The sequence below is a fragment of the Eretmochelys imbricata genome, chromosome 7, assembly GCF_965152235.1.
Source record: "Eretmochelys imbricata isolate rEreImb1 chromosome 7, rEreImb1.hap1, whole genome shotgun sequence".
In the NCBI taxonomy this organism is placed as follows: Eukaryota; Metazoa; Chordata; order Testudines; family Cheloniidae; genus Eretmochelys; species Eretmochelys imbricata.
Genome location: NC_135578.1, coordinates 58,305,555 through 58,327,195, shown reverse-complemented (window position 1 = coordinate 58,327,195; position 21,641 = coordinate 58,305,555). Strand labels below are relative to the sequence as shown.

Genomic DNA, 21,641 nt, shown 5'->3' with positions numbered 1-21,641 from the left:
ATTTCCAGAAACTGAGGATCTGGCCCAGGCAGTATAGAAAGGAACACATCCTCTGTTTAAATCCTATAGAGTTTTAGATTAATTTCTGTAGAACCTTCATAGTTTCATCCATATAACACTTTTCTGTTGGGGTCATGCCATGTAGATCATGGAGATTGTCCTTTACTGCATAAGACAGTGTCACTCAAAGACTTTTAAACTCTCTGTCTATTACTTTGGATATGCAATCCGAAATACTGTTCACTCCTTTGAAGATCATCAAGTGCTGTGGATGAAATCCCTGCTGGGGCTCAGAAGAATGACAAGTCCAACCTTCTGAGTTTAGGCTCTACCTTCTCAGTGTCTGCCAAGGACTCGTTAGCAGCTGCTGCTTCGCTGAAGTGCTTGTTTCAAAGGAAAGAAAAGGTGACTAGTGAAAATGAGTGCACTGATTGCAAAATGTAAAGCCCGCACAGATACCTGCCCCCCAACGGTGTAGGGTCTATTGGATAGCTGACTCAGCTCATCAGAATGGCCTTCCATAATGGCCGAGCCCAGAAGGGGCACCGCAGGATCTGGGTGTGATAAAGAGCTCAGTCCGGCAGTCAGATTCCCAGAGACGTCAATGGGAGCTTTGTCTGCATAAGAACTAGGAGCTGTAGGACTGAACCCTAAAAGGTCAACTTTCCCTCTTGGGGTTCTAGTCATGCTTTCTGTGACCAGTAGTGCATACTAAGGGGTGTTTCCGTCAGTCACCTTAGCTGTGCCTTCAACACATCAGAGAAGGGCTGGATCCAAAGCCCATTGCAATCAATAGGGATCAAAGAGCTTTAGAACAATCCCATGTTGCTCTTCTTTTACAATATACACCCAGGCAGAAGGCATAGCATAGAAGTTAACGCACTGATGGGATAGTTGGGTGAGCTTGGAGCTATTGGTAGTGCCACCATTAAGATGTTGTATAACCTGTGGCTATGAATGTCCTGTCTGTAAAATGGGGGTGGTGATACTTGCTTAGCAGTCTGAGCATAGAAGCCGAGGAATAAATGATCCATCAGGATTTAATTCCCCTTTCATCCTCAGCTGTGGTTGATGGTGGTATCCTTGTGCTATGGAGAGCAGAGGAGGGCAGCCTCCAGAACTGTCAATCGCCCAGCTGCATGTACACACAGAGAGAGGAGCCTTTCGCTATTTTAATTTGGGTGGATTTGTTTGCATAACGCTGCAGCAAAAGATGCTGGCAAGCAGATTTCTGTGGAGCTGGGAAATATACTTCTCTTTTAGGTCTCCTTTGCAGGTCACTTTATTTCTTTCATGCCAAGTCCAGTCTTCAGTCTTCCTCTAAGCGACTCAAGCTTGTTGCTGCTTGCGTCGCCCCTTGGGCTGCTGGTGTGGTCCTCTTTCTTCTGTCTTTCAAATCAGTGCTGCTGCTCCCAGAGAATTCAAATTCCCTTCTGTCTTGGGCCTGAGCAGTGGCAGGGCTTTGAAGATCAAGAGCCACCCGTGTCAGCACTTGGAGCTTGTTAGAGAGAGAAAAATAATTGTTCTTCAGGGGAATTTAGATTTTAATAGTGTTACCTTTTTTGTGTGTGGTCAGATTCGTAATTGGAATCCAATAATCGCACAATAAAACACTTTGCAAGAGAAAAGAAAGAGGGAGCATGAAGTGGATGGGCAGGGCAAGCTATTATTTATCTACTGTTTATATTACAGTAGCACCTCAGAGCCCCCAGTCATGAACCGGCCCCCAGTGCACTGGGTGCTGTCCATACGCAGCACAAAAAGATCGTCTCTGCCCCAAACAGCTGACAGTATAAGTATAAAACAATAGTGAAGGAAAGATAGAAAATCTATTGTGCTTCTCTGGATAGTTCTATAGAGTCAGAGGGATTGTTTGATAATCCCAATCCTGGAATTGTTTAACAATACCCAGTGCACTCAAACAGGTCACTCCTAAGCCCCTGCACCGCTCCAGCATGACTCTCTGCCAGGGAATGCCCAGGAGTGGGGGACCCAGGGCTGCCTAAGCTGGTCCCACCTCTTTTGGCCGCTGGAGAAGTGTAAAAGGTAGGGCTCAGCAGGGCTTTCCCAGCCTACAAACAATTTTGGGAATTCAAAAACTTTCCATTTCTGCAGCAGGTTGAAACTGGAGCTTTTTTGTGCAAAATGAGGGAGCAAGCTGCTCCCTGCTATAGCCAATAGCCTGGAGGTCAGGGACTTACCTGCAATGTAGAAAAGCCAGGTTCATATCCCTGCTTTGCTGGGTGTATGTAGAGAGAGAGCTGGGATCTTCATAATATGAATGAATCATTTTATTAACTTTCTAAATTGCTTCTTCCCAGTTTTCAGGGCCAGAATTTATCATTCTGTCCAGTGAACCACCAGTGACCTTACAACTGCCTGGATCCATCATGGTAAATATGTTTGGAATTTTTGCCTGATCTGGTGACTTTTGAATTAAATCTCCATGCTAACCTGTAAGACCTGCCTTTAATTCCCAGGCCAGTATTCCCTGTGATGAGAGTCCTATAGAGCTAGCATAATGAGACCCTAAAGACAGGTGAGCACCTCACATTGCTACGTTGTGATCCCTGTTGCTGCGGTTAGAGTGAAACTGATGGAGCATCCATCAAGCCTCAGTTAGGGAAAGCCATTCTGATGCAAAACTTTGGGGAGGTGGATAGATGTCCTCTGAGATTACCCAGCACATCATGTACACTATGCTGCCTATGCTAAAGCAGTGAACACCTGTAGTGTACTTCCCAGACAAAAAACTTCATTAAGCTGGAGCTAAAGCTGAGAGTGCATAGCAGGGATGTTGTGGTAAAAATCCTGACAGGAATATCAGTGTTATGAAATAAACAAGTACTGGAAACCCAGGTCCAACTTGAAAGAACCCCAGACGCTGTCTGGAAATGGTTGGTTGTGTGCCTGGGGACTCCATACATTTTCGAAAAGTTTACAATGCTTGTGACATGACTAGGCAGCAGCAGGCCTTGCAGCTGATTCCTGTCGGCTGGCCATGGGACCAGGAGACCCAGAGACCAGGAATCTGGCAGGTGTTTCTGCATGAACACGGCACTCATTCTCAACTCTCTGGTTTGTGTTTTCAGACTAAAAAAGGGAAATCCTATTTGTCTCAAAGGGACCTCAATGTGATTCTGCTCAGTGGGCAGTGCCTCGAGGTGAAATGTGACATCAAATCGAAGGTGAGAGATGTCTTCAATACAGCCATGGCCTACGCGAACCTGGTGGAACATTTCTACTTCGGCTTAGCTTACCTGAAAGGTACATGGCCATGTCTAGTGGCTGCACAGTGGCTCATGACTATAGGAGTCATGCTAATCTGTACTGATGAGTGTGAGTGGAACCTTTTGAGATCCTCAGGTGGAAGGCATTTTAGAAGTTCAGTTTCAAACAGGATTAAGCCCCTCTGGTGTAAACCGTGTCCACTGCAGGAGTGTGCACCAGTGGAGCTACACGATCTCAGTGTAGATAAGGCCTTAGACCCAGACTTAGCCTGAGGTAGGGCAGAGCCATGTTGCCTCATCAGGAGTTCCAGGAAGCTCTGTGCTTCAGGCAGGCCACATACCTCCAAAAGCTTCCTCGTCTGGTGGGGAAGTGCAGTCTCAGCTACTCCCCTTAAAAGGCCCTTTGGAGTGGCTAGCACCCACGAAGAGCTGGTGGGGAGCAGTCCTTGTACTCAGAGCATGAGGATTGTGTGAAGTGTCAGGGTCTCTTTATGCCCTCCCCACTTCTTGAGTGTCAACAAAGGGCCTAGTCAAACATCTGGCTAGCTGTACAGGGAGTTATCCTGGGTATTTCCAGGGTAGAATAAGCCATGAATAACCATCATGGAGGGCAGGGTGGTCTGTGACTCTCTGAGCCCTTCCTGGCAATCTGCTGAAGGGGTGGATGAAAAGCAGTGGAATTCTGCTCTATCAGATGGTCTCCTTCTGCTTCGCTCATCACGGAACCTCAAATTCTCATTGCAGGTAAAGAGTTTTTCTTTTTGGACGATGAGACTAAACTCTACAAAGTAGCCCCAGAAGGTTGGAACGACCAACCCAAGAAGAAAACCTTCATCATTAACTTCACGCTCTTTCTGAGGATAAAATTCTTCGTCAACCACTTTAACATCATCCAGTAAGTGCCAGGGTTCTGTCGGGAGCCAAAGAGGAAGGTGGCATTTAATTTTGGGGTTCGAAGCTCTTGTGACAGTCCCAGTCTCTCTTGTTTTTCAGACATGGTCTGACAAGGCATCAGTTTTACCTGCAGCTTCGTAAAGATATTCTGGAGGAGCGGCTGTACTGCAATGACGAGACCTCCCTGCAGTTAGGTGCTTTAGCCTTGCAGGCAGAACTTGGAAATTATGCTCCCGAGGTATGGTAAATAATACACCTCTTCTCAGAGGTGTCCGCCATCAGCCTGTGTGGTTTTCCCCATCACTTACAGTTAAGATGCAAGTTAAATGGCACCTTGACTTCAGTTCTGCTGGCATTTCTCAATAGAGTGAGTGAACCCCAAAGGATTCACATTTCAAGTTCAGATTAGTTGTCCCTAAAGTTTGCCTGACTAAGCAGCGCTCATGAATCTGCCAAGCTTGGCTGGAAATCTTGGAGACTGGTCCTTCTTGGGAGATTCCTGGTACTTCCTGCTTGCATGGTAAGGCCAGAAATCCCAGAATATCTCCAGAGTAATTCCATCCATGGATACAACTCAAATGCGCAGAAGGGGTTTGCAGAGATGAAAAAATAAGGAAGAGGTGGAAATTGAACATTTGAGCCCCTTCTAAATGTTGCCATTTGGGCTGGGTTGTAGGAATAGGCAAAGGTACAGGGATGTCAGTGAAGATATTCCTGAACCAGTTGTCCAATCCCTGGGTGTAATAATTGATGTTTTTTTCATATCAAAAGAGCAGATGTTTAAGTCCAGGGCCAGATCTCCAACTGGTGTGGCTCCATCACCTGAAGTGAAATTACATTGATTCATACCATCTGAGGATCTGGCTCTCAGTCTCTGTTGTTGTTTTCCTTAATCTAATATAAAAGTCAAGAAAGAACAGAAATAAAGTACCCGTGATAGGGATCTCACTGGGAGTGTTGTCCTCCTCTCTAACAGCTGCAGCAACTCAGAGAACAGAATGGCTGCTGTCTCTGGCCACAGGCAATTTTAGAATTTAAAGATGCAGTACACAGGGAACAGAGGCACTACACGTTGCTATGTACACTGGACAATATAGATAGAGTTTCCAGACTACAGTGTAGGCTATATTCTGCATTGTCTTGTGCAGTTGTCCTGGGGAAGGAAAGGGAAAAGAAGGGCAGGGGACATCTCTTCCTCCCTCTCCCAAGAACACCTGCACAGGAGCCAGACAGAATGGGGCTAGTTTCCTGAAAGCATGTTGTGGGCCAGCTGACACAGAACTAATCGTGCTCCAAGAGCAATGGAAGCCAGAGCCTCTCGCCTCATGAACCAGTTAGTACCCAGAGGCCGGCATGCGGGAGAGAGATGCTACACACTTGTGCAGTGGATGTGAGAAGCCGTGCTCCTCACACTCCCCTGAGGCAGTGTCCTTGCATCTGCCCGCTATGGCTCTGCATGCCGTCCCTCCTGGCACGCCTCCAGCAGCAAAAGCCAGAATGGGGCCCCACGCCATGTGTGATGTTGCACGCTGGAGATCGCTGCACCTTCCCTTCGACAGCTCTTCCGCTTTTGCGTGAACTGCATTTTCAGCCCTATCTACAGCGCCTTGGGAACTAACCTTTCCCCCTCTCGTTTCTCTGTTTCCCTCCTGAAGATGCATGGGAAGAACTATTTTCGCGTTGAAGACTATGTTCCCGTGAGCCGGATAGAGAAAATGACCCTGGAGTCCGTACAGCGAGAACTCGCCAAGCTGCACCGCATGAACCACTCCCTCTTTGAAGATGAAGCCGAGCTGGAATTTTTAAGGGTATCCTCCAATGCATCCAACTTTATTTATTTATTTTGCAGAAGGGCCCTGTCTCTTTCTCCTCGGGCTGTCGTTTCCCTGTCGCCAGTCTGATACAACATCAGAAAGGTGGCAGAACATCTGTGCAAGCTGAGAGTACGTATCGGCAGGTTAGGGATAGAAATCCTTTCAAAGACATTGGAGTTAGCAAAGCAACCATGGAAAAATCAGGACATTCAGAGTTATGGATAAACTGACAAGACATCTAAAGGCTGATTGCAGTTACTCTATTGCTATGCACTCCAACTTTTCTCCTGCCTTAAGTGCGAGTGACGTGGCGCGGAACAGGGGGCGGAGAGGAGTGAGCAGCGGATGGGGCCTCAGGGAAAGAGGCTGAATGGGGATGGGGCCTCAGGTGGAGCATGGGCGGGGCCTTAGAAGGGAGCAAAGACTGGGTGGGGCCTCAGGGGGAGGGGTGGAGTGGGGGTGGGACTACGGTCCAAGTCTGGTGGCCCCCACACTTCTAGGGAGCTTCTGGTGCTTCTGCCTGACAACCATAATGGGCCCCTTCCGAGTGTGGGCCATTGGTGCCATTATAAACCCAGTACTGCCTCAGAACCTCCTTTTTCAATGTATCTGGTACAACTAGATCCATCTTGTACCTGTATCCATCATATGCTAGTTTCTCCCATCTCCTATACAATATTTCATCTCCAAGCTTTCCCATTGTGGCCAGAAAGCTTTCACTGTGGTAGTGTGAGGGAATGCTACTCTCCAGGGTTACTGCATTTGCCAGTTGATTTTCCAATCACAGACTCTCCTGATAGCAGGATCCTCTCTTTGGGAAAATTTTAGTTGCTCTGGGGTCCATTCCTGCAACCTCCCCATTGTTGCAGTGAATGAACTCTCTGTTCGACCTTGTATTTAGCTGTGACACTCTGTGTACTGTTCCCAGACCTGGAGAAGAGCCCCTGTGTAGCTCGAAAGCTTGTCTCTCTCATCAACAGAAGTTGGTCCAATAAAAGGTATTACCTCACCCACCTTGTCTCTCTGATATCCTGGGACCAACATGGCTACAACACCACTGTTTGTCTAGGTGTGAGTTATCTGTGTGTGTGTGTGATTTTTAACTTGTCTTCTCCCTCCCCTTACATCTGAAATATCTGAGATCAGAGCTTCTCTGAACATTAGCCATTTTCCTGCAGTGACACATGCCTTTATTTATATAATCAGTTCAGCTGAATTGCTACTTAATTGTGTTAGTTTATTGTCTAACACTGTCACTGGAATTGATTGGATGGGCTGATTTCGCTCTCTCTCTTCTGCCACTCCATTCCATGTGGAGCGTAGGGCCTTCCATCTTTGCAGGTCTCCTACAGCCGTCTTAGCATCTTCTCATGTCATTTTGATAGGTTTCAGTTCTGCTTCTTCTGTGTCTTTCCATATTATCCTTGGTCTACCTCATTCCCTCTTGCCCTGAGAGTTCCAGTTCAACACGTCTCGTTATGTTATTCGGTCTTTCCTCCCTGTGTGTCCAAGCCATCTCAATTTTCGTTCCATAATTTCCTGTCTGATTGGCTTCTGTTTCGTCGTCCTTCAGAGTTCTTCATTTGTGATTTTTTTCATCTGATACTGAGGATTTATCTGAGGCAGCTGTTTATGAGAACTTGGATAGCAAGGTCTTAATAAGTCTCCAAGTTTCTGCACAATATCATAAGACCGATTTTAAAATGGTGTTAAATCTTCAAAGTTTAGTTTGGAGGGCAAGATTTCTGTTTCTCTAGGTCAGCTTTAGAGTTACAAAGGCGTGTCTGGCTTGCACTGTTTTGGCTTTATGTCTTCATCTGTTCCACCTGTTGTACTTACAGTGCTGCCAAGATACATGAACTACCAGACCTCTTCTCCATTAGCTGCAGAAAGTATTCCGGGTGTTTCATGTTGTTTATTGATTCTCATAGTATTAGTTTTCTTGGTGATATTTAATGGCCATCACATCATGCATTGCAAACCCAATGAAAAAAAGTAGCTCTGTTAGTTTGTGTTTCAATGACTACATCTGTATAAAGTGTCACCAACATGCCATACACATGGTGAGAAAGTTAGTGCATAAAGCGAGGACATGCAAATTCTTCCTCCAAATATGAAACGGGATTTAAAGACTAAGGCCAAGATTTGGCTATTGGTTTTGAAGGCCTCAGATTTTGGGTGCCCAGCTCAACCCACTGTAAAGGGTCCTGATTCTCAGAGGACAGACGCTGAGCACAATCTGAAAACCAGGCCCCTTTAAAGTGACTCATTTTTGGTCTCCCAAAATCTTTTGAGAAGCATGGGCTAAGAGGCTGGATTGGCCTGCCGGAGAATGAACTAGATCACAAGTTCTCAGCGTTGCTTTGGCCTGCAACTCACAAAATGGATGAAAAAATCACCCTGTGGCTTGCCATATCCCACCAGCCCTTTGGAAGGGATTGTGAGATTTGGGTCACAGAATGATTATTCAACATGTTGTGGCAAGGTGAGGAGGTGTAGAGATGTTGGGGGGAGGGCTTGTAGAATAAGAGGACAATTGGGTGCTTCTCCCACTCTACTCCAGCCTGCATACCTAGCTCCAGGGCAGGGACAGTGCTGGTCCCCCCGGCTGCAGTGCTGGCTCCTTGAAGCACTGCTCCCATTCCCCTGGAGCTGAGCCTTGTGCAGGAAGGGCATGGATCTGAACAACCACTCTGGAATTTGGTGGAGTCCTGGTGGGAACCAAATTTCTCTTTCCAAAGCTGCTGTCAGGCTTGGCCTGCACTTTAATTACAATTTAGTGAGCCCCAGAGCTGAAGCTTCCTGGTGAGTCAGTAGCTTGTAATGTATATTTTTTTTAAAAAAGAAAGAAGAACTGTGGGGCAGTAGCTCCGAGTGAGATTATGGAAGGCAGAGAACTGTTTTTTCCTTGATGCTAAGATTTCCAGAGATTCTTTACGATGCATAAAACAAATCCCACAAGCACATAGTGCCCGGGCAGCCTTGACTCCTGATACCCATCTCTTAGCAGTTTTAGCACTATCAGTGTGTTTGCTACATTTTGTATCTTAGTTTGATCAGGGGAACAAAGACCTGGAGAAGAAGGTGGGAAGGAACAAAACTGAATGTTTGTGGAGCGGCATTAACCCCCAAGCAGACTTCTGCTCAGGAATCTGCACTGTGTCTAAATAGCAGTGATACTGAGCACATGCATCCATTGTAATTGTCAGAGCACTGTACAGACAAGTAACGAGTCCTCACAGCCTCCCCTGTGAGGCAGGAGGGGAAGGGTTATGGTCATTTTACAGATAAGAAACTGAGGCAGGGAGAGGTGACATGACATCCCCTAGATCAGATGGTGAGTCAGTGGGAGAGCTGGGACAAGAATTTTGAATGGGTTTCCAAGACTTAAAGAGCGTGGGAGCACACAGGGGAGTCACTGCTCCCTATCTCCCCTGCTCATCATCTGCCTTGGTTCCCCTTGGATTTGCTGCTTTCTGCTCACATCCTTGGATCACAGCACTGGGCTCTGTGTGATATTTAGCATGGATTGCACATAACGCTGAGTAAGTGCACCCCTCTTCCTCTCTGAAAAGGTGACTCAGCAACTCCCGGAGTATGGGGTGCTGTTCCATCGGGTGTCCCAAGAGAAGAAGGCAGCTGGAGGGGACACTGTCCTGGGAATCTGTGCCAAGGGCATCATTGTGTACGAGATGAAAAACCACACCAGAATTGCCAGTTTAAGATTTCAATGGAGGGAAATGGAGAGGATTTCAGCTCATGTGAGTGTGATCCCAATGAACCCTTACCCGTCCACACTGGGTTACTCCCCTCGGTCTGTTCCTTTGGTAAATACAGACATCTACTTCAGAGCCATGCTCAGAATCATTAGGCACAAGACATGCCCATTTTTGACCCAGTTCAAAAAACATTGGGATCCAGCTGTGGGGTTCTGAGCATCCCAATGCTCAGTGATGGTTGGATCTTGAGGTCTAACCCACTTCTAGGAGCTGATGTTCACCCCCTGTAGGACTGCGTAACCTAGACCTGAGGAACATTATTTGTGTAAAACCTTTTTTGGACAAAAATGCAAATTGAAGTCAACCAAAACAGTTCACAAATTTGAGCCAATTTCAGTTGGGGGAGGGAGGAAAGGTTTTTTTGGTGGGGAAATGTCAGAATTTTTTGTTTTGGAATTTCCCCCAGTTTTCATAGATTCCAAGGCCAGATCTTGGAGAAAAATATCCTCTAAAACCATGTGAAAATGTGTTAACACCCCCCCAACCCCAGAAATGAAACAAAATATTTCATTTGACCCCAAATTAATTTTTTTTAATTTTTTTAATTCACTTTTTACTTTTTTGATTCAGCCACCAAACTGAACAATCAGCTAGTCACATGGCTCCAACATAGCCCTCAGTGTGGGTCATAGCAGAGGGATTCTATCAGACAGCTGGTAGCCTGCTGCTCTAACCCATATCCATTTCTCCCTCCCCTCTCCTCTCCTCCCTCTCTGCCTTTCTCTTTTTTTGATCCCTCTGCTACTGTATTGGGTCACTGTGGCAATTGTCCCTTCCTCTCCCAGATCCCTCTTTGTCCCCCTGCCTCTCTATACACTGATGTGCTATGAACAGTGTTATGAGACTGCAATACCACACCCCACCCTGCCATGGCATTCTGACATTAGACGTGTATCAGCCAATCACCACACAGCCATCTACTCCCTTCCCACCACTAGCCTGCTTGCCCCTTTAATGCATTTGCAGTCTGCAGTCCGACTGGCTAAAATGTCATCATTCTTAGGTCCAAGTTTTCTGATGGCTACTGATCCTGCTGCCACTGAAGTCCATGTCAGAAACCCCACTGATTTCAGTGGATGTGAGGATAGGACCCAAATGCAAATGAGTGACACCCCACTCACCCATATCAGAGTTGTGGAAGGAGTTCATTGCACTTTCAGAGCATAGACCCAGGGCAGATATATGCCTGAACAAACTAATATGATTCTATCGGCAAGCCTTGCATTCCTCTGGGAAATGTCCTGGGTGGAATATAAAGTGAAAGGTGCATTTTTATTTCCTTTAGAGAAAAAAGTTCACGATTGAAAGCAACTTCAGTGGCAAAAAACACACGTTCGTCACCGACACGGCAAAGACTTGCAAATATATACTGGACCTCTGCTCTGCCCAGCACAAATTTAATGCCCAGATGTATTCCAGGCAGCTTCAGCAAGCTTCCTCCGGTGAGTGCCATAGATACTGTCCGTCACACGGGGAATAGGTGAGGGAGGTTTGGTAAGGAATGGAGGAACCTCAAGGAGAGGAGAGATGCTGGTTGGGTAAGGCACTGAGCTGGGAATCAGATCTGGGTTTGCCATTTGGCTCCACCAGAAACTTCCCATGGGCCTTGTGCAATCAGTTCATCTCACTCTGACTCAACTGTCCCTCTGTAATGTTTCCTGACCTCACAGGGATTGGGAGTCTGTGAGGCTGAATTAACACTGGGAGGTGCTCTGGTGACGTGTGCCACAAAACTTGGTTGATATGAAATAAGCTTTATTATACTTAGCTGCAGGAACTGTGCTGGGAATTTTGAGGACAACAGATCAGATCTAGCCCTGGTGCAAGCAGAGACATGTTCCACTGCAGTCAATGGCTGTTGTGCCTACTTGTGTAAGGGCTGAATTTAGTCCATTAGGAGTTTTTGCCTGAGTGAGGACCAAAAGTGAGGTTTACTTGGTCCTGTCTCAGCTCAGGGGGCTGGATTTGATGACTTCTCAGGTCCCTTCCTGCCTGACATTTCTATGATGTTATGATTATTATATAGCCCTCTGCATCCACAGCTCTCAAAGTATTCTGCAGAGGTGGGTAAATGTAATATATATGGGGAAACTGAGGCAGAGGTGAGAGGGAAATAACTTGGCCAAAGTTTCACATACCTCTGTTGATTTCAATGGAGCTACACTGATTCACACCAACTGAGGATCTGGCCCACTGACTTCAATGAAGTTATGCTAATTTCTGCCAGCTGCAGATTTGGCCCTGTGAGTCAGTGGCAGAGCTAGGAACCCTGACTCTCATACAAGTGTGCTAGCCATTAGGTCAGACTGCCCCTCTTTCAAGTGGAAGTGTTGCATGCCGGGCAATGAGGTTATATCACGGGCACAGAATGGTTAATATTTCCAAAATTCTTTCATAGGAGACAAAGTTCTTGTACAATTTAATTAACAGGAAATCACTCTGCAGAGGTGTCAGAAAGTAGCAGAAAGGAGGCTTATGTCTAGGTCCCTACAAAATTCACGGCCATGAAAAACATGTCACAGACTGTGAAATCTGGTCATCCCCGTGTAATTTGGTCTTTTGTGTGCTTTTACCCTATACTATGCAGATTTCATGGGGGGAGGGGGAGAGGAGACCAGTGTTTCTCAAATTGGGGGTCCTGACTCAAAAAGGAGTTGCGGGGTGTGTGTGTGTGTCACAGGGTTTTTTTAGGGGTGTTATGGTATTGCCATCCTTATTTCTGTGCAGCCTTCAGAGCTGGGTGGCTGGAGAGCGGCAGCTGTTGGCCGGGCACCCAGCTCTGCAAGCAGCACCTCGCCAGCAGCAGCACAGAAGTAAGGGTAGCAGCGCCGCAACCCCCCCAACAATATCCTTCTGACCCCCCCACAACTCCTTTTTGCATCAGGACCCCTACAATTACAACACTGTGAAATTTCAGATCTAGACAGCTGAAATCATGACATTTACTATTTTTTAAATCCTATGGCTGTGAAATTGACCAAAATGGACCATGAATTTGGTAGGGCCCTACTTATGTCCATGGAACCCCCTGTGTTGTTGGGGTTCCTTTTACTTCTGATTTAACACCAGAGAGCTGTGATCAGTCTACAAATGAGACCTGAAATTGCACCATCGGGCTTGCTGAGCAACAATATTCTGTAATGAAAATGATTACATTCAAGATATGAGGGAGCAAAATTAATTAGGAGGCAGAAAAATTATAATGCAAGCCCTGATTACAAGCATTTAAAATCACAGACTGTTCAGTCTTGTGCAAGCCATTAGCCTGATGGGCTGGGGCAGCAGATCCTGAGTGCAGAGTTAGCTCGTCCTTGTGGGTCCTCCTGGATGGGATTGGTTCCTTGAAGGTAGGTGGCAGTGACCCTTGTTCAGAATTAGACTCTCTTTGCAACCCAGTGCAGGTCTTTCCCCAGCAAGGCAGAATCCCTTCCACGCGAGTGGCTAGGAGAGCTCCCCTTTTACTGTTGCCTGGCTCAGATGCATCTGCCACATTTTCTGCAGATCTTAATGCAGCTCCCCACTCAGCTATCACTATGGCAACTCTCAGACTTTGCTGAGAAGATGGACAGTTAACCCTTTCAACGCCTCTTAACAAATGCCTCTGATCAAACCCACTGAGGAAACGGGCAGCCTAGGTGTAATGAAACTAAAAAGCAACATTCCAGAGGGCTACAAAAATGTCTAGTAGGGAGAGGCACTGGAGATCAGGGTCAAATGGGAGGAAGTGGGGAATGTACAGCCATATTGATTTCCAGCCCTCCGACTTGCAACCCGCATCGTCATGGCAGCAGGGATTCTGTTGTACTTCTAGGTATGTCCTTAACTATCAGCTGCCCCCAAGTCCACTTTAAGGGGTATTCCAGCCCACTGAGAGAGAACCTGAATAAATTAATATTGACTCGTCAGCTTTAACTTTCATTGGGCCTGGAGGCAGGGATGTAAATAGATTAATAGAATTCCCAGGGCAGAGGCACCACTGAGACCATCTAGTCTGACCTCCTGCCTAACACGGGCCAAAGAACTGCCCCATAATAATTCCTAGCTCAGAGCTTTTAGGAAAAAACATCCAGTCTTGATTTAATAATTGCCAGTGATGGAGAATCCACTGCAATCCTTGGTAACTTGTTCCAATGGTTAATGAACCTCACTGTTAAAAATTGACACCTGATTTCCAGTCTGAATTTGTGTAACTTCAGCTTCCAGCCATTGGAGTGTGTCAGACCTTTCTCTGTTAAATTGGAGAGCTCATTATCCAATGGTTGTTCCCCATGTAGATACTTAGACCGTGATCATCTCTTTATTAAGTCTATCACTATAATAAGGAATGTTTTCTAATCTTTCAATCATTCTTATGACTCTTCTCCGACCCCTTTATTGCTGCCCCCAAATCTGGCTATCAACAAGGAATTGGTGGTTTCTCTTAGAGGTGTGAAGTTAGATGTCGTTCACTGCCACCAAAATAGTCCCTTCTTCACCAGTACGAGTGTGCAGGTGCTGAGGACCCACTCCCTGATCCCTCTCTGATGTCGTGGGAGCATGTCTCCTCAGATACACATGTGTTGGGCTGGTGGCCCATGACACAGGTGAGCATCAGCTGATCACAGCTGCTCCAGACCTCTGCAGACAGAACCTTCCAGTTCCATTGACAGATTTGTTAAATGTACATTTCAGAAATGCATTCAGGTTTAATGGGGCTGCACACTGCATCTTCCTTGGTGGAGACTGAATTTGCAGAAAAGTTCACATGAATGAAAGCCAAATCCAAATGAAAAACACAATACCTCCTATGATATAATAGAAAATGCTTGAAAACCCTTTCTCACACTCCAGCTTCTTGATAGGTTTAGGAATATCAGAACAACTATAGATAATGCCAGGCTTTTTGTAAGGCTGGCATGTTGAAAAGGCTAGACAGAAAGCAGTTCTGAACATAAAAGGCTGGAAGAAAGTCAGTGGATTTATCTTTTTCTCATTCGCCCTTCTCCCTCAGAGGACAACAAGTTTATGGAAATAGTCAAATCAAATTCTGCTTATGCAACTCAGCACGAACATCTTGCCCTGATTCAGAGACTGTCCTGCTCAGAAAATGTCCTGTACGGGGCCAACCTGGAGCACATGTCTGCTGGGATGATGAGCAAGTCTTGCGATAACCTCAGTGTGGAAACCAACAATGGGATCGGGGACAAAAGCAATCTAGGCAGGTGAGTTTAAATTGGCTTTTTCCTCTGAATGGGACTAAAAAGCAGATGTTGGCTCAACAACCGGGCTTGTATTTATTACCTAAAACCTTTGTCTGACAGGGTCAGATTCTAGAACCCTGCATGGAGGTGCAGTGTTACTTTTGCTGATTTACTCTGATGTCAGACCAGGAGGGTCCTATTAGCTCCAATCTTGGAGCATATAAAGGTTTGAAAATCTCTGAGCCAGAGGGGACTAGCAGCAGACACAGAAGAGGTCCTGTAGTGAGAAACCCTAGAAAGCAGCCAAATTTAGGAGAAAGCTTAGGTTGAGGTTTATATTTTATTGTTAAGTTAATAAAGGCAAAGAGAGAGGTCTCATGTGTGCGTATTCTATATAGAGTACGGTGGGAACTCTGCCAATACGATAGCCTGAACTTGTATGGTTAAAGTTACTTGGCCTTTTCTGTAGTGTCATACAACCCCATTTCACAATATGCTTCCACCAAAGTGCATCCTCTCCCTTCAGATGTTAACTTGTGAGGCATTCCACCTAAAGTGATGACCCACTGCCTTGCTCCTGTGCTGTCCTCTTCTCTACCAGCTTGTGCCCTGGGCAGGGGACTTATTTGTTTAGCACCAGTTTCCTGCTCTACATCACATGGTCTAGTCATAATAACAGTGTCCCTAGGCTTTGCTGCCATTTGGGCTGAAATTAACTATTTTGTTTCAGGTCACTGCAGACTTCTTTCAGGCCCCTTATTTCAGAGCTAGCTTGTGCCCTTTGTTAATATTTGTATTGTGTTCACGCCCAAAGGCCACACCCATCAGGATGGGTTCTCTATTGGGTTAGGTGCTATACATACACAGAGGAAGACAAAGAGAGAACAATCTAACAAGTAAGAACTTGAGTCAGAACTGGTGTCACGTTTGTTTCCAGACACAAAAAGCAACCCATTTACTTTCAGACTGAATGCCTTTCATTTTGGATTAAGGGAAACAATGAAAAAAAGAGAGAACAAAAGTGAAGTCTTCATGAGAAAGCACAGTGTGTGTGTGTCTCCTCTGTGACAGGTAGCATTTGGCCTGAATGAACAAGGGTAGGGTGTTTAGTCTGGAGATGAGAAGGCGGAGTGAGGACATAACAGTCTTCAAATACATAAAATGTTGTTATAAAGAGGAGCGTAAATTGTTATTTAAATTGTTCTCCTGATCCACTGAGGACAGGACAAGAAGCAATGGGCTTAAATTGCAAGGGAGGTTTAGTTCGGACCTCAGGAGAAACTTCTTAACTGTCAAGTAGTTAAACTCTGAAATAAAATACCTAGGGAGGTTGTGGAATCTCTGTCATTAGAGGTTTTTAAGAAGAGGTCAGAGAAATACCTGTCAGGGATGGTCAAGATAATACTTAGTCCTGCCTCAGTGCTGGGGACTCAGTCCCTTCCCGTCCTTCTATGATTCTATGTTTAAAGGTGCAGTACATAGAAAACAGAATGAGAACTTCTCCTTTCATTGACATTACGACATGCACCAGTGTGTGGGTGGTTGCTGTAGCTGCACAAGGCTCCTGAGGCCTTTAAGAGATCTGAATGCCATTTGAAGTGCTATGAAGTAGAACAAAGCCTAGAAGAGAGAGGATCACTATAGAGCCCCCCATTCCAGGGTAACAGAGTCCCACCAGACAAACTGTCTGTATGCTGTTTCAGGCAGTCTTCCATTCTGACTTGAGGTTCGGTATCATTTTCCCTGTGGCTGGTAAGGGAACCCAGGCCTGCCTGCTACTAAGGGTTCCAGCCCAGGGACCATATATGTAGCAATCCAGATCTCAGACCCTGTTGCTGTTTCCCCAGATCCCTTCTACCCCAACTGTCTATCTCCTTGCCTATCTCTGGGAGCTTCCTCTGCTTCCCTTCTTGGCCTTTCGCAGGACCCCCCAGTCCAGGGCAGGACCCCAGGGTGTACTCTCCCATGGATCTTCTTCTTGTCCCTGGCCAGTTCCCTTTCCATCTAGGGAGTGACTGCAGATCTCCTTTCTGCTCTCACTTCCTGGCTTTACACTCCTAGCCCAGCTCCTCCCCGGGCTGGGCTTTACCTGCCATTCAAGCTTAGCAATTCCTGGTTCCCCTCCAGGTGCGGCATCCAAGGTTAACTGGCTGCTTCGGGCCAACATTAACCCGCTCAGGGCTTGTGTGGGGTGGACACCCCATAGCAGTCCTTTAATGAGCGGTTGAGTAGTGGATATCAATTGAAAGCTAATGCCAGCCAGACTAAGCCCAGCCTTCTCTGATAAGGAGATCTAGTGGCCTGAGCATATGTCCGGAGCCAGGAATTTCTCTGTTCCCATCTTGGCTCTGACCTGCTTTGGAAAGTTTTTTGAAGATGGAGAGTGCTGCTGTCTATTTGTTACATTAATGTCAGTCTTCTTTGTTGCTTCTAGCTCTTACTCTGGATTGTCCCAGTCAGAAGTACACATTAGTTTGAATGAAAAACAACGGAGCTATGACTATCTCTCTATCCATTCAACTCCGAATACAGCCCGCAGTGAGTATGCTAGATTGTGATGCACTCGGAGTTCAGCAGTGATCTAAAAAGGAAACATAACAACTGGCACCATGGGGCTCAAGGTTCATCGCATCTCAATGATAGCAGATCAGATGTACTCACTTTACAATGTAAAAGATCGTTGTTCTCACGCCCAGGCCTGCAAATTAACCCTGGGCTCAGCGACTCAAGCTGGGTTCTTTATTTCCCCTTCATTGACACTAGTAATAAGGGCCCGGCAGACCAAGCTATTCTTCCGGTGATGCCCCATTGTCTTCAGTGAGGTTGCTTAGCTGTATCTAAAGGCCTGACATGAAGCGGCACAGGTGTTAGTGAGAGCGGAATTTGGCCTTCCAATGGAAATATAACAACATTTCTGTAGTTGACGCACGAGATCGCAGAGAACGCAGCTCCCCCTTCTATGCCTGTGCTGGCACTGCAGGAGTAAAAAGCCGTAGAAACCAATGTTAGACACTGAAATCAGCAGCTCTGACTCTCACACATGCCAGGGCAGATCTGATGAAGACGAAGCTGTCATTTTTACACAGCCCCTTTTCAGAGCAGAGCCACATTTTCAATGTCCACATTGCAGTAAGTGACGTGGTACGACGGATGACTCCAACCAAAAAGCCATTGCCACAACTGGTGCTGTTTGGATCCCATGACAGCACCGGCCTCCTCAGCCAGCAGGAAGGGCATGGAGATGAAGGCCCCGATTTGAGAAAGCGCTTTGGCGTTTCTGCACTAGGCATGGCAATGTCTAACTAATTTAGAAGCTGACATCTCATTTTCAACAGGGATGGCAGCCAAAATCCCATTGACAATCGATGGGACTTCGGCTGCTAAATCTGCTAGGTGTTGCAATGCTGAGTGTAGAAAAACCTAAATGACAGGTTTAGAGTAGCAGCCGTGTTAGTCTGTATCTGCAAAAAGAACAGGAGTACTTGTGGCACCTTAGAGACTAACAAATTTATTAGAGCATAAGCTTTCGTGGGCTACGGCCCACTTCATCGGATGCATAGAATGGAACATATAGTAAGAAGATATATATATATATATATACACATATACATACAGAGAAGGTGGAAGTTGCCATACAAACTGTAAGAGGCTAATTAATTAAGATGAGCTATTATCAGCAGGAGAAAAAAACTTTTGTAGTGATAATCAGCCATCTTGATTATCAGTACAAAAGTTTTTTTCTCCTGCTGATAATAGCTCAGCTTAATTAATTAGCCTCCTACAGTTTGTATGGCAACTTCCACCTTCTCTGTATGTATATGTGTATATATATATATCTTCTTATTATATGTTCCATTCTATGCATCCGATGAAGTGGGCCGTAGCCCACGAAAGCTTATGCTCTAATAAATTTGTTAGTTTCTAAGGTGCCACAAGTATTCCTGTTCTTTTTGCAAAACCTAAATGTCTTTTATGACCCCAGGCCTTAGGCGTAGTGGGATTTGGATACTTAATTCCCATAAACTCCTTTAAAGATCCCAGCCTGGCCCAGCCCCCTTACTGCTATTTATTCTTTGTATTATCATAGCACCAGTCATGGACCAGGCCCCCACTGTGCCAGGCACTGTACATTTTTAGGTGTATTTCAGTAGCGCCTAGGAGCCCCAGTCATGGACTGGGACATCTTGTGCTGTACAAACTCAGAACAAAAGGTGGTCCCTGACTGTCTAAATAGAAGTGGTCCCTCCAAGTGAGGGGAAATATGCATAGGTGGGACATTGTCGGGGAAGCTTGCACTGTAGTGCTTACCCGTTCTGTAGATACATACAGGATGCCAGTCTCCAGGGCTCTCCATCTAGCACCTCTCATCTGCAGCATATTAATGTAAAAAAGGGAATAATGATGTTGAAATTAAGCATCTTAACTTCTAAACACCCGAATGGTCAAAGAATGTCATGTCCTCCCCTTGTCTGCACTTGTCTGTTTATTCCAGCTGTTTTGTTTCTGCAGTCCCAGGTTCCCCAATCAGTCAAAGAGAGAATATGCTGGCTGGATTAGAAAGAGAAATCATTTGTGTCACTTTAAAACGAGATCCTAAAAATGGCTTTGGTGAGTAGGGGTATGAATGGTATGTTTGTTACCAGAACTGTCCGAGCATGTATATAGGCCTTTAAATTCTTTCTTTCTTTCTTTCTTTCTTTCTTTCTTTCTTTCTTTCTTTCTTTCTTTCTTTCTTTCTAATACAGTTTTTAGACATCTATTTAGAAAAATAAATCTGGTGAACAAGATAAGCTGTTTCCAGGTTGGGTATCAGCAGTTACAGAAACGTTGCAATTTGTCTCTATCCAAAGATATTTGCTATGTGAAATTGGGCAAGTTGGTAGCTTCCTTGATCTTGCTGATCCCATGTGACTGCCAACTTTTGCATAGCACTTTGAGGTCTACAGGTTAAAAATGGCAAAGCATCATTATTTAGCCACTGTTTTTCAGCAGGTGTAACCAACACACAGAAGTTTGTGGTGGACTAATGGGGTAGGCATTGGGTGTAGAACCAAAAGTGCTAGGTTCTGGACAGACATCTGTCACCTAGGAAATGTGATTTTTTTTTTTTTGTTTAGCACTTTATACCAACATGTGACACGAATGCATGCATTGTGCAGTTATATATGTAGCTTACTTAGCTGCATAGTGACTATGCAACCTTAACGTGGGTATTATCTGACTTTTAAATGCCTGACTGTACAACCTTAATATTATATTATGTAACACACTGGCAAACTGTGTGCTGCATCCACTATTAGTTATTGTCCCACTAGAGGATAGCAGCCTACTACTGCAGACAGCTAACACAGTTACTCTTTGAAGTCTTAAGTGACAGAGATCTGTACTGAAAGTTCTGGGTTCAAAACCAGCTGACAACCCATGTGGGGAGTTCTTAGAGTATGTACAGAATTATTATTTAGAGCTAAGCCCAAAACTAAACCCTGGATCCAAACAAACTTGAATCTTGTGAAAGGTCTGGTCTGGATCCAGATAGCACAGCTGTGTGGTCTAGTGGTTAGAGCACTGGCCTGGGACTCAGGAGATCTGGGTTTTATTTCCAGCTGTACCAAGGGCTGCAATCGCTACCTGGCTGCTTGCTGGCTCTGGCCACTTCTTCTGTGGCTCTGCTCCCGCTCCCCATGCTGCTGCCCAAAGGAAGTGAGAGCTAGGTCCAGGAGGCAGCAGTAGCGCTGAGGAAATGGATGGAGCCAGTGGGCCAGCAGTCAGTAATCTGTCCCCATCCTGCGCATGTCCTGGAGGTGCTTCCTCTGCCATTGCCCGGATCCCATTCCCCATGCTGCTGCTTGCAGTGAGAGCATGGCAGAAGGATGAGCACCTCCAGGGAGGCACAACCCACCTAGACTTTTCCTGCAACCCACTGATGGGTTTGGGAAACACTGGCTTCTATGACTTGGGAGCATGGCTCTTCATGGCCCTGATTCAGGAAAGCACCCCTATTCAGGAAGGGCACCTAAGCACTTGCCGCTAAAGTCAGTGGGTCATAAGTTTGATTGATAAAGGTAATAGAGTTGATGTAATATAAATAGATTTCTGTAAGGCAAGATTGATTTGGTACTGCCTGACATTTTGATGAAAAAAACTAGAATGATATCAAATTAACATAGCAGATATTAAATGGATTAAACACTGGGTAACTGATAGGTCTCAAAATGTAACTGTAAATGGTGAATCATCATTGAATGGATCTGTTTCCAGTGGGGTCCCCCAGGGATTGGTCCAGTGGGGAACAAATATTTAATAATCAGCTCTTCAGTCTTTAACAGAGAAAGGTCTAACACGAGTCAACAGCTAGAAATTGAAGCTAGACAAATTCAGACTGGAAATAAGGTGTAAATTTTTAACAGTGAGAGTAATTCACCATTGGAGCAATCTCCACCACTGACAAATTTTAAATGGAGATTGGGTGTTTTTCTAAAAGATCTGTTCTAGGAATGAATTTGGGGCAGTTCTCTGGCCTGTGTTATACAGGTGATCAGACCGGATGATCACAGTGGTTCCTTCTAGCCTTAGAATATATGAATCTATGGGGAAAAAAAGTGCATACTTAAAGTTAAATGTAAACTGAAGTGCTCCCCGAACCAGGGCTTCGATGAGGCAAAATCAAAGAGCTCCATTCCCCAGAGTATGCAGATAACTTATGGCAATGGAAAAGATGCTTTTGTTCTCCTAAGGTTCATTTTT

The 21,641-nt window shown here is 45.5% G+C and overlaps 1 protein-coding gene across 1 annotated transcript in view; it reads left to right on the top strand.

Moving 5' to 3' along the window:
• Positions 1 to 21,641, top strand: part of FRMPD2 (FERM and PDZ domain containing 2) — an 86,547-nt gene that overhangs the window by 17,732 nt on the left and 47,174 nt on the right. The window contains exons 6-14 of the mRNA XM_077822827.1: positions 2,322 to 2,393; positions 3,093 to 3,267; positions 3,975 to 4,125; positions 4,224 to 4,362; positions 5,780 to 5,932; positions 9,514 to 9,699; positions 11,003 to 11,159; positions 14,708 to 14,918; positions 19,390 to 19,505. Coding sequence (XP_077678953.1) covers positions 2,322 to 2,393; positions 3,093 to 3,267; positions 3,975 to 4,125; positions 4,224 to 4,362; positions 5,780 to 5,932; positions 9,514 to 9,699; positions 11,003 to 11,159; positions 14,708 to 14,918; positions 19,390 to 19,505 — 1,360 coding nt within the window. The remainder of the gene's footprint in view (positions 1 to 2,321; positions 2,394 to 3,092; positions 3,268 to 3,974; positions 4,126 to 4,223; positions 4,363 to 5,779; positions 5,933 to 9,513; positions 9,700 to 11,002; positions 11,160 to 14,707; positions 14,919 to 19,389; positions 19,506 to 21,641) is intronic.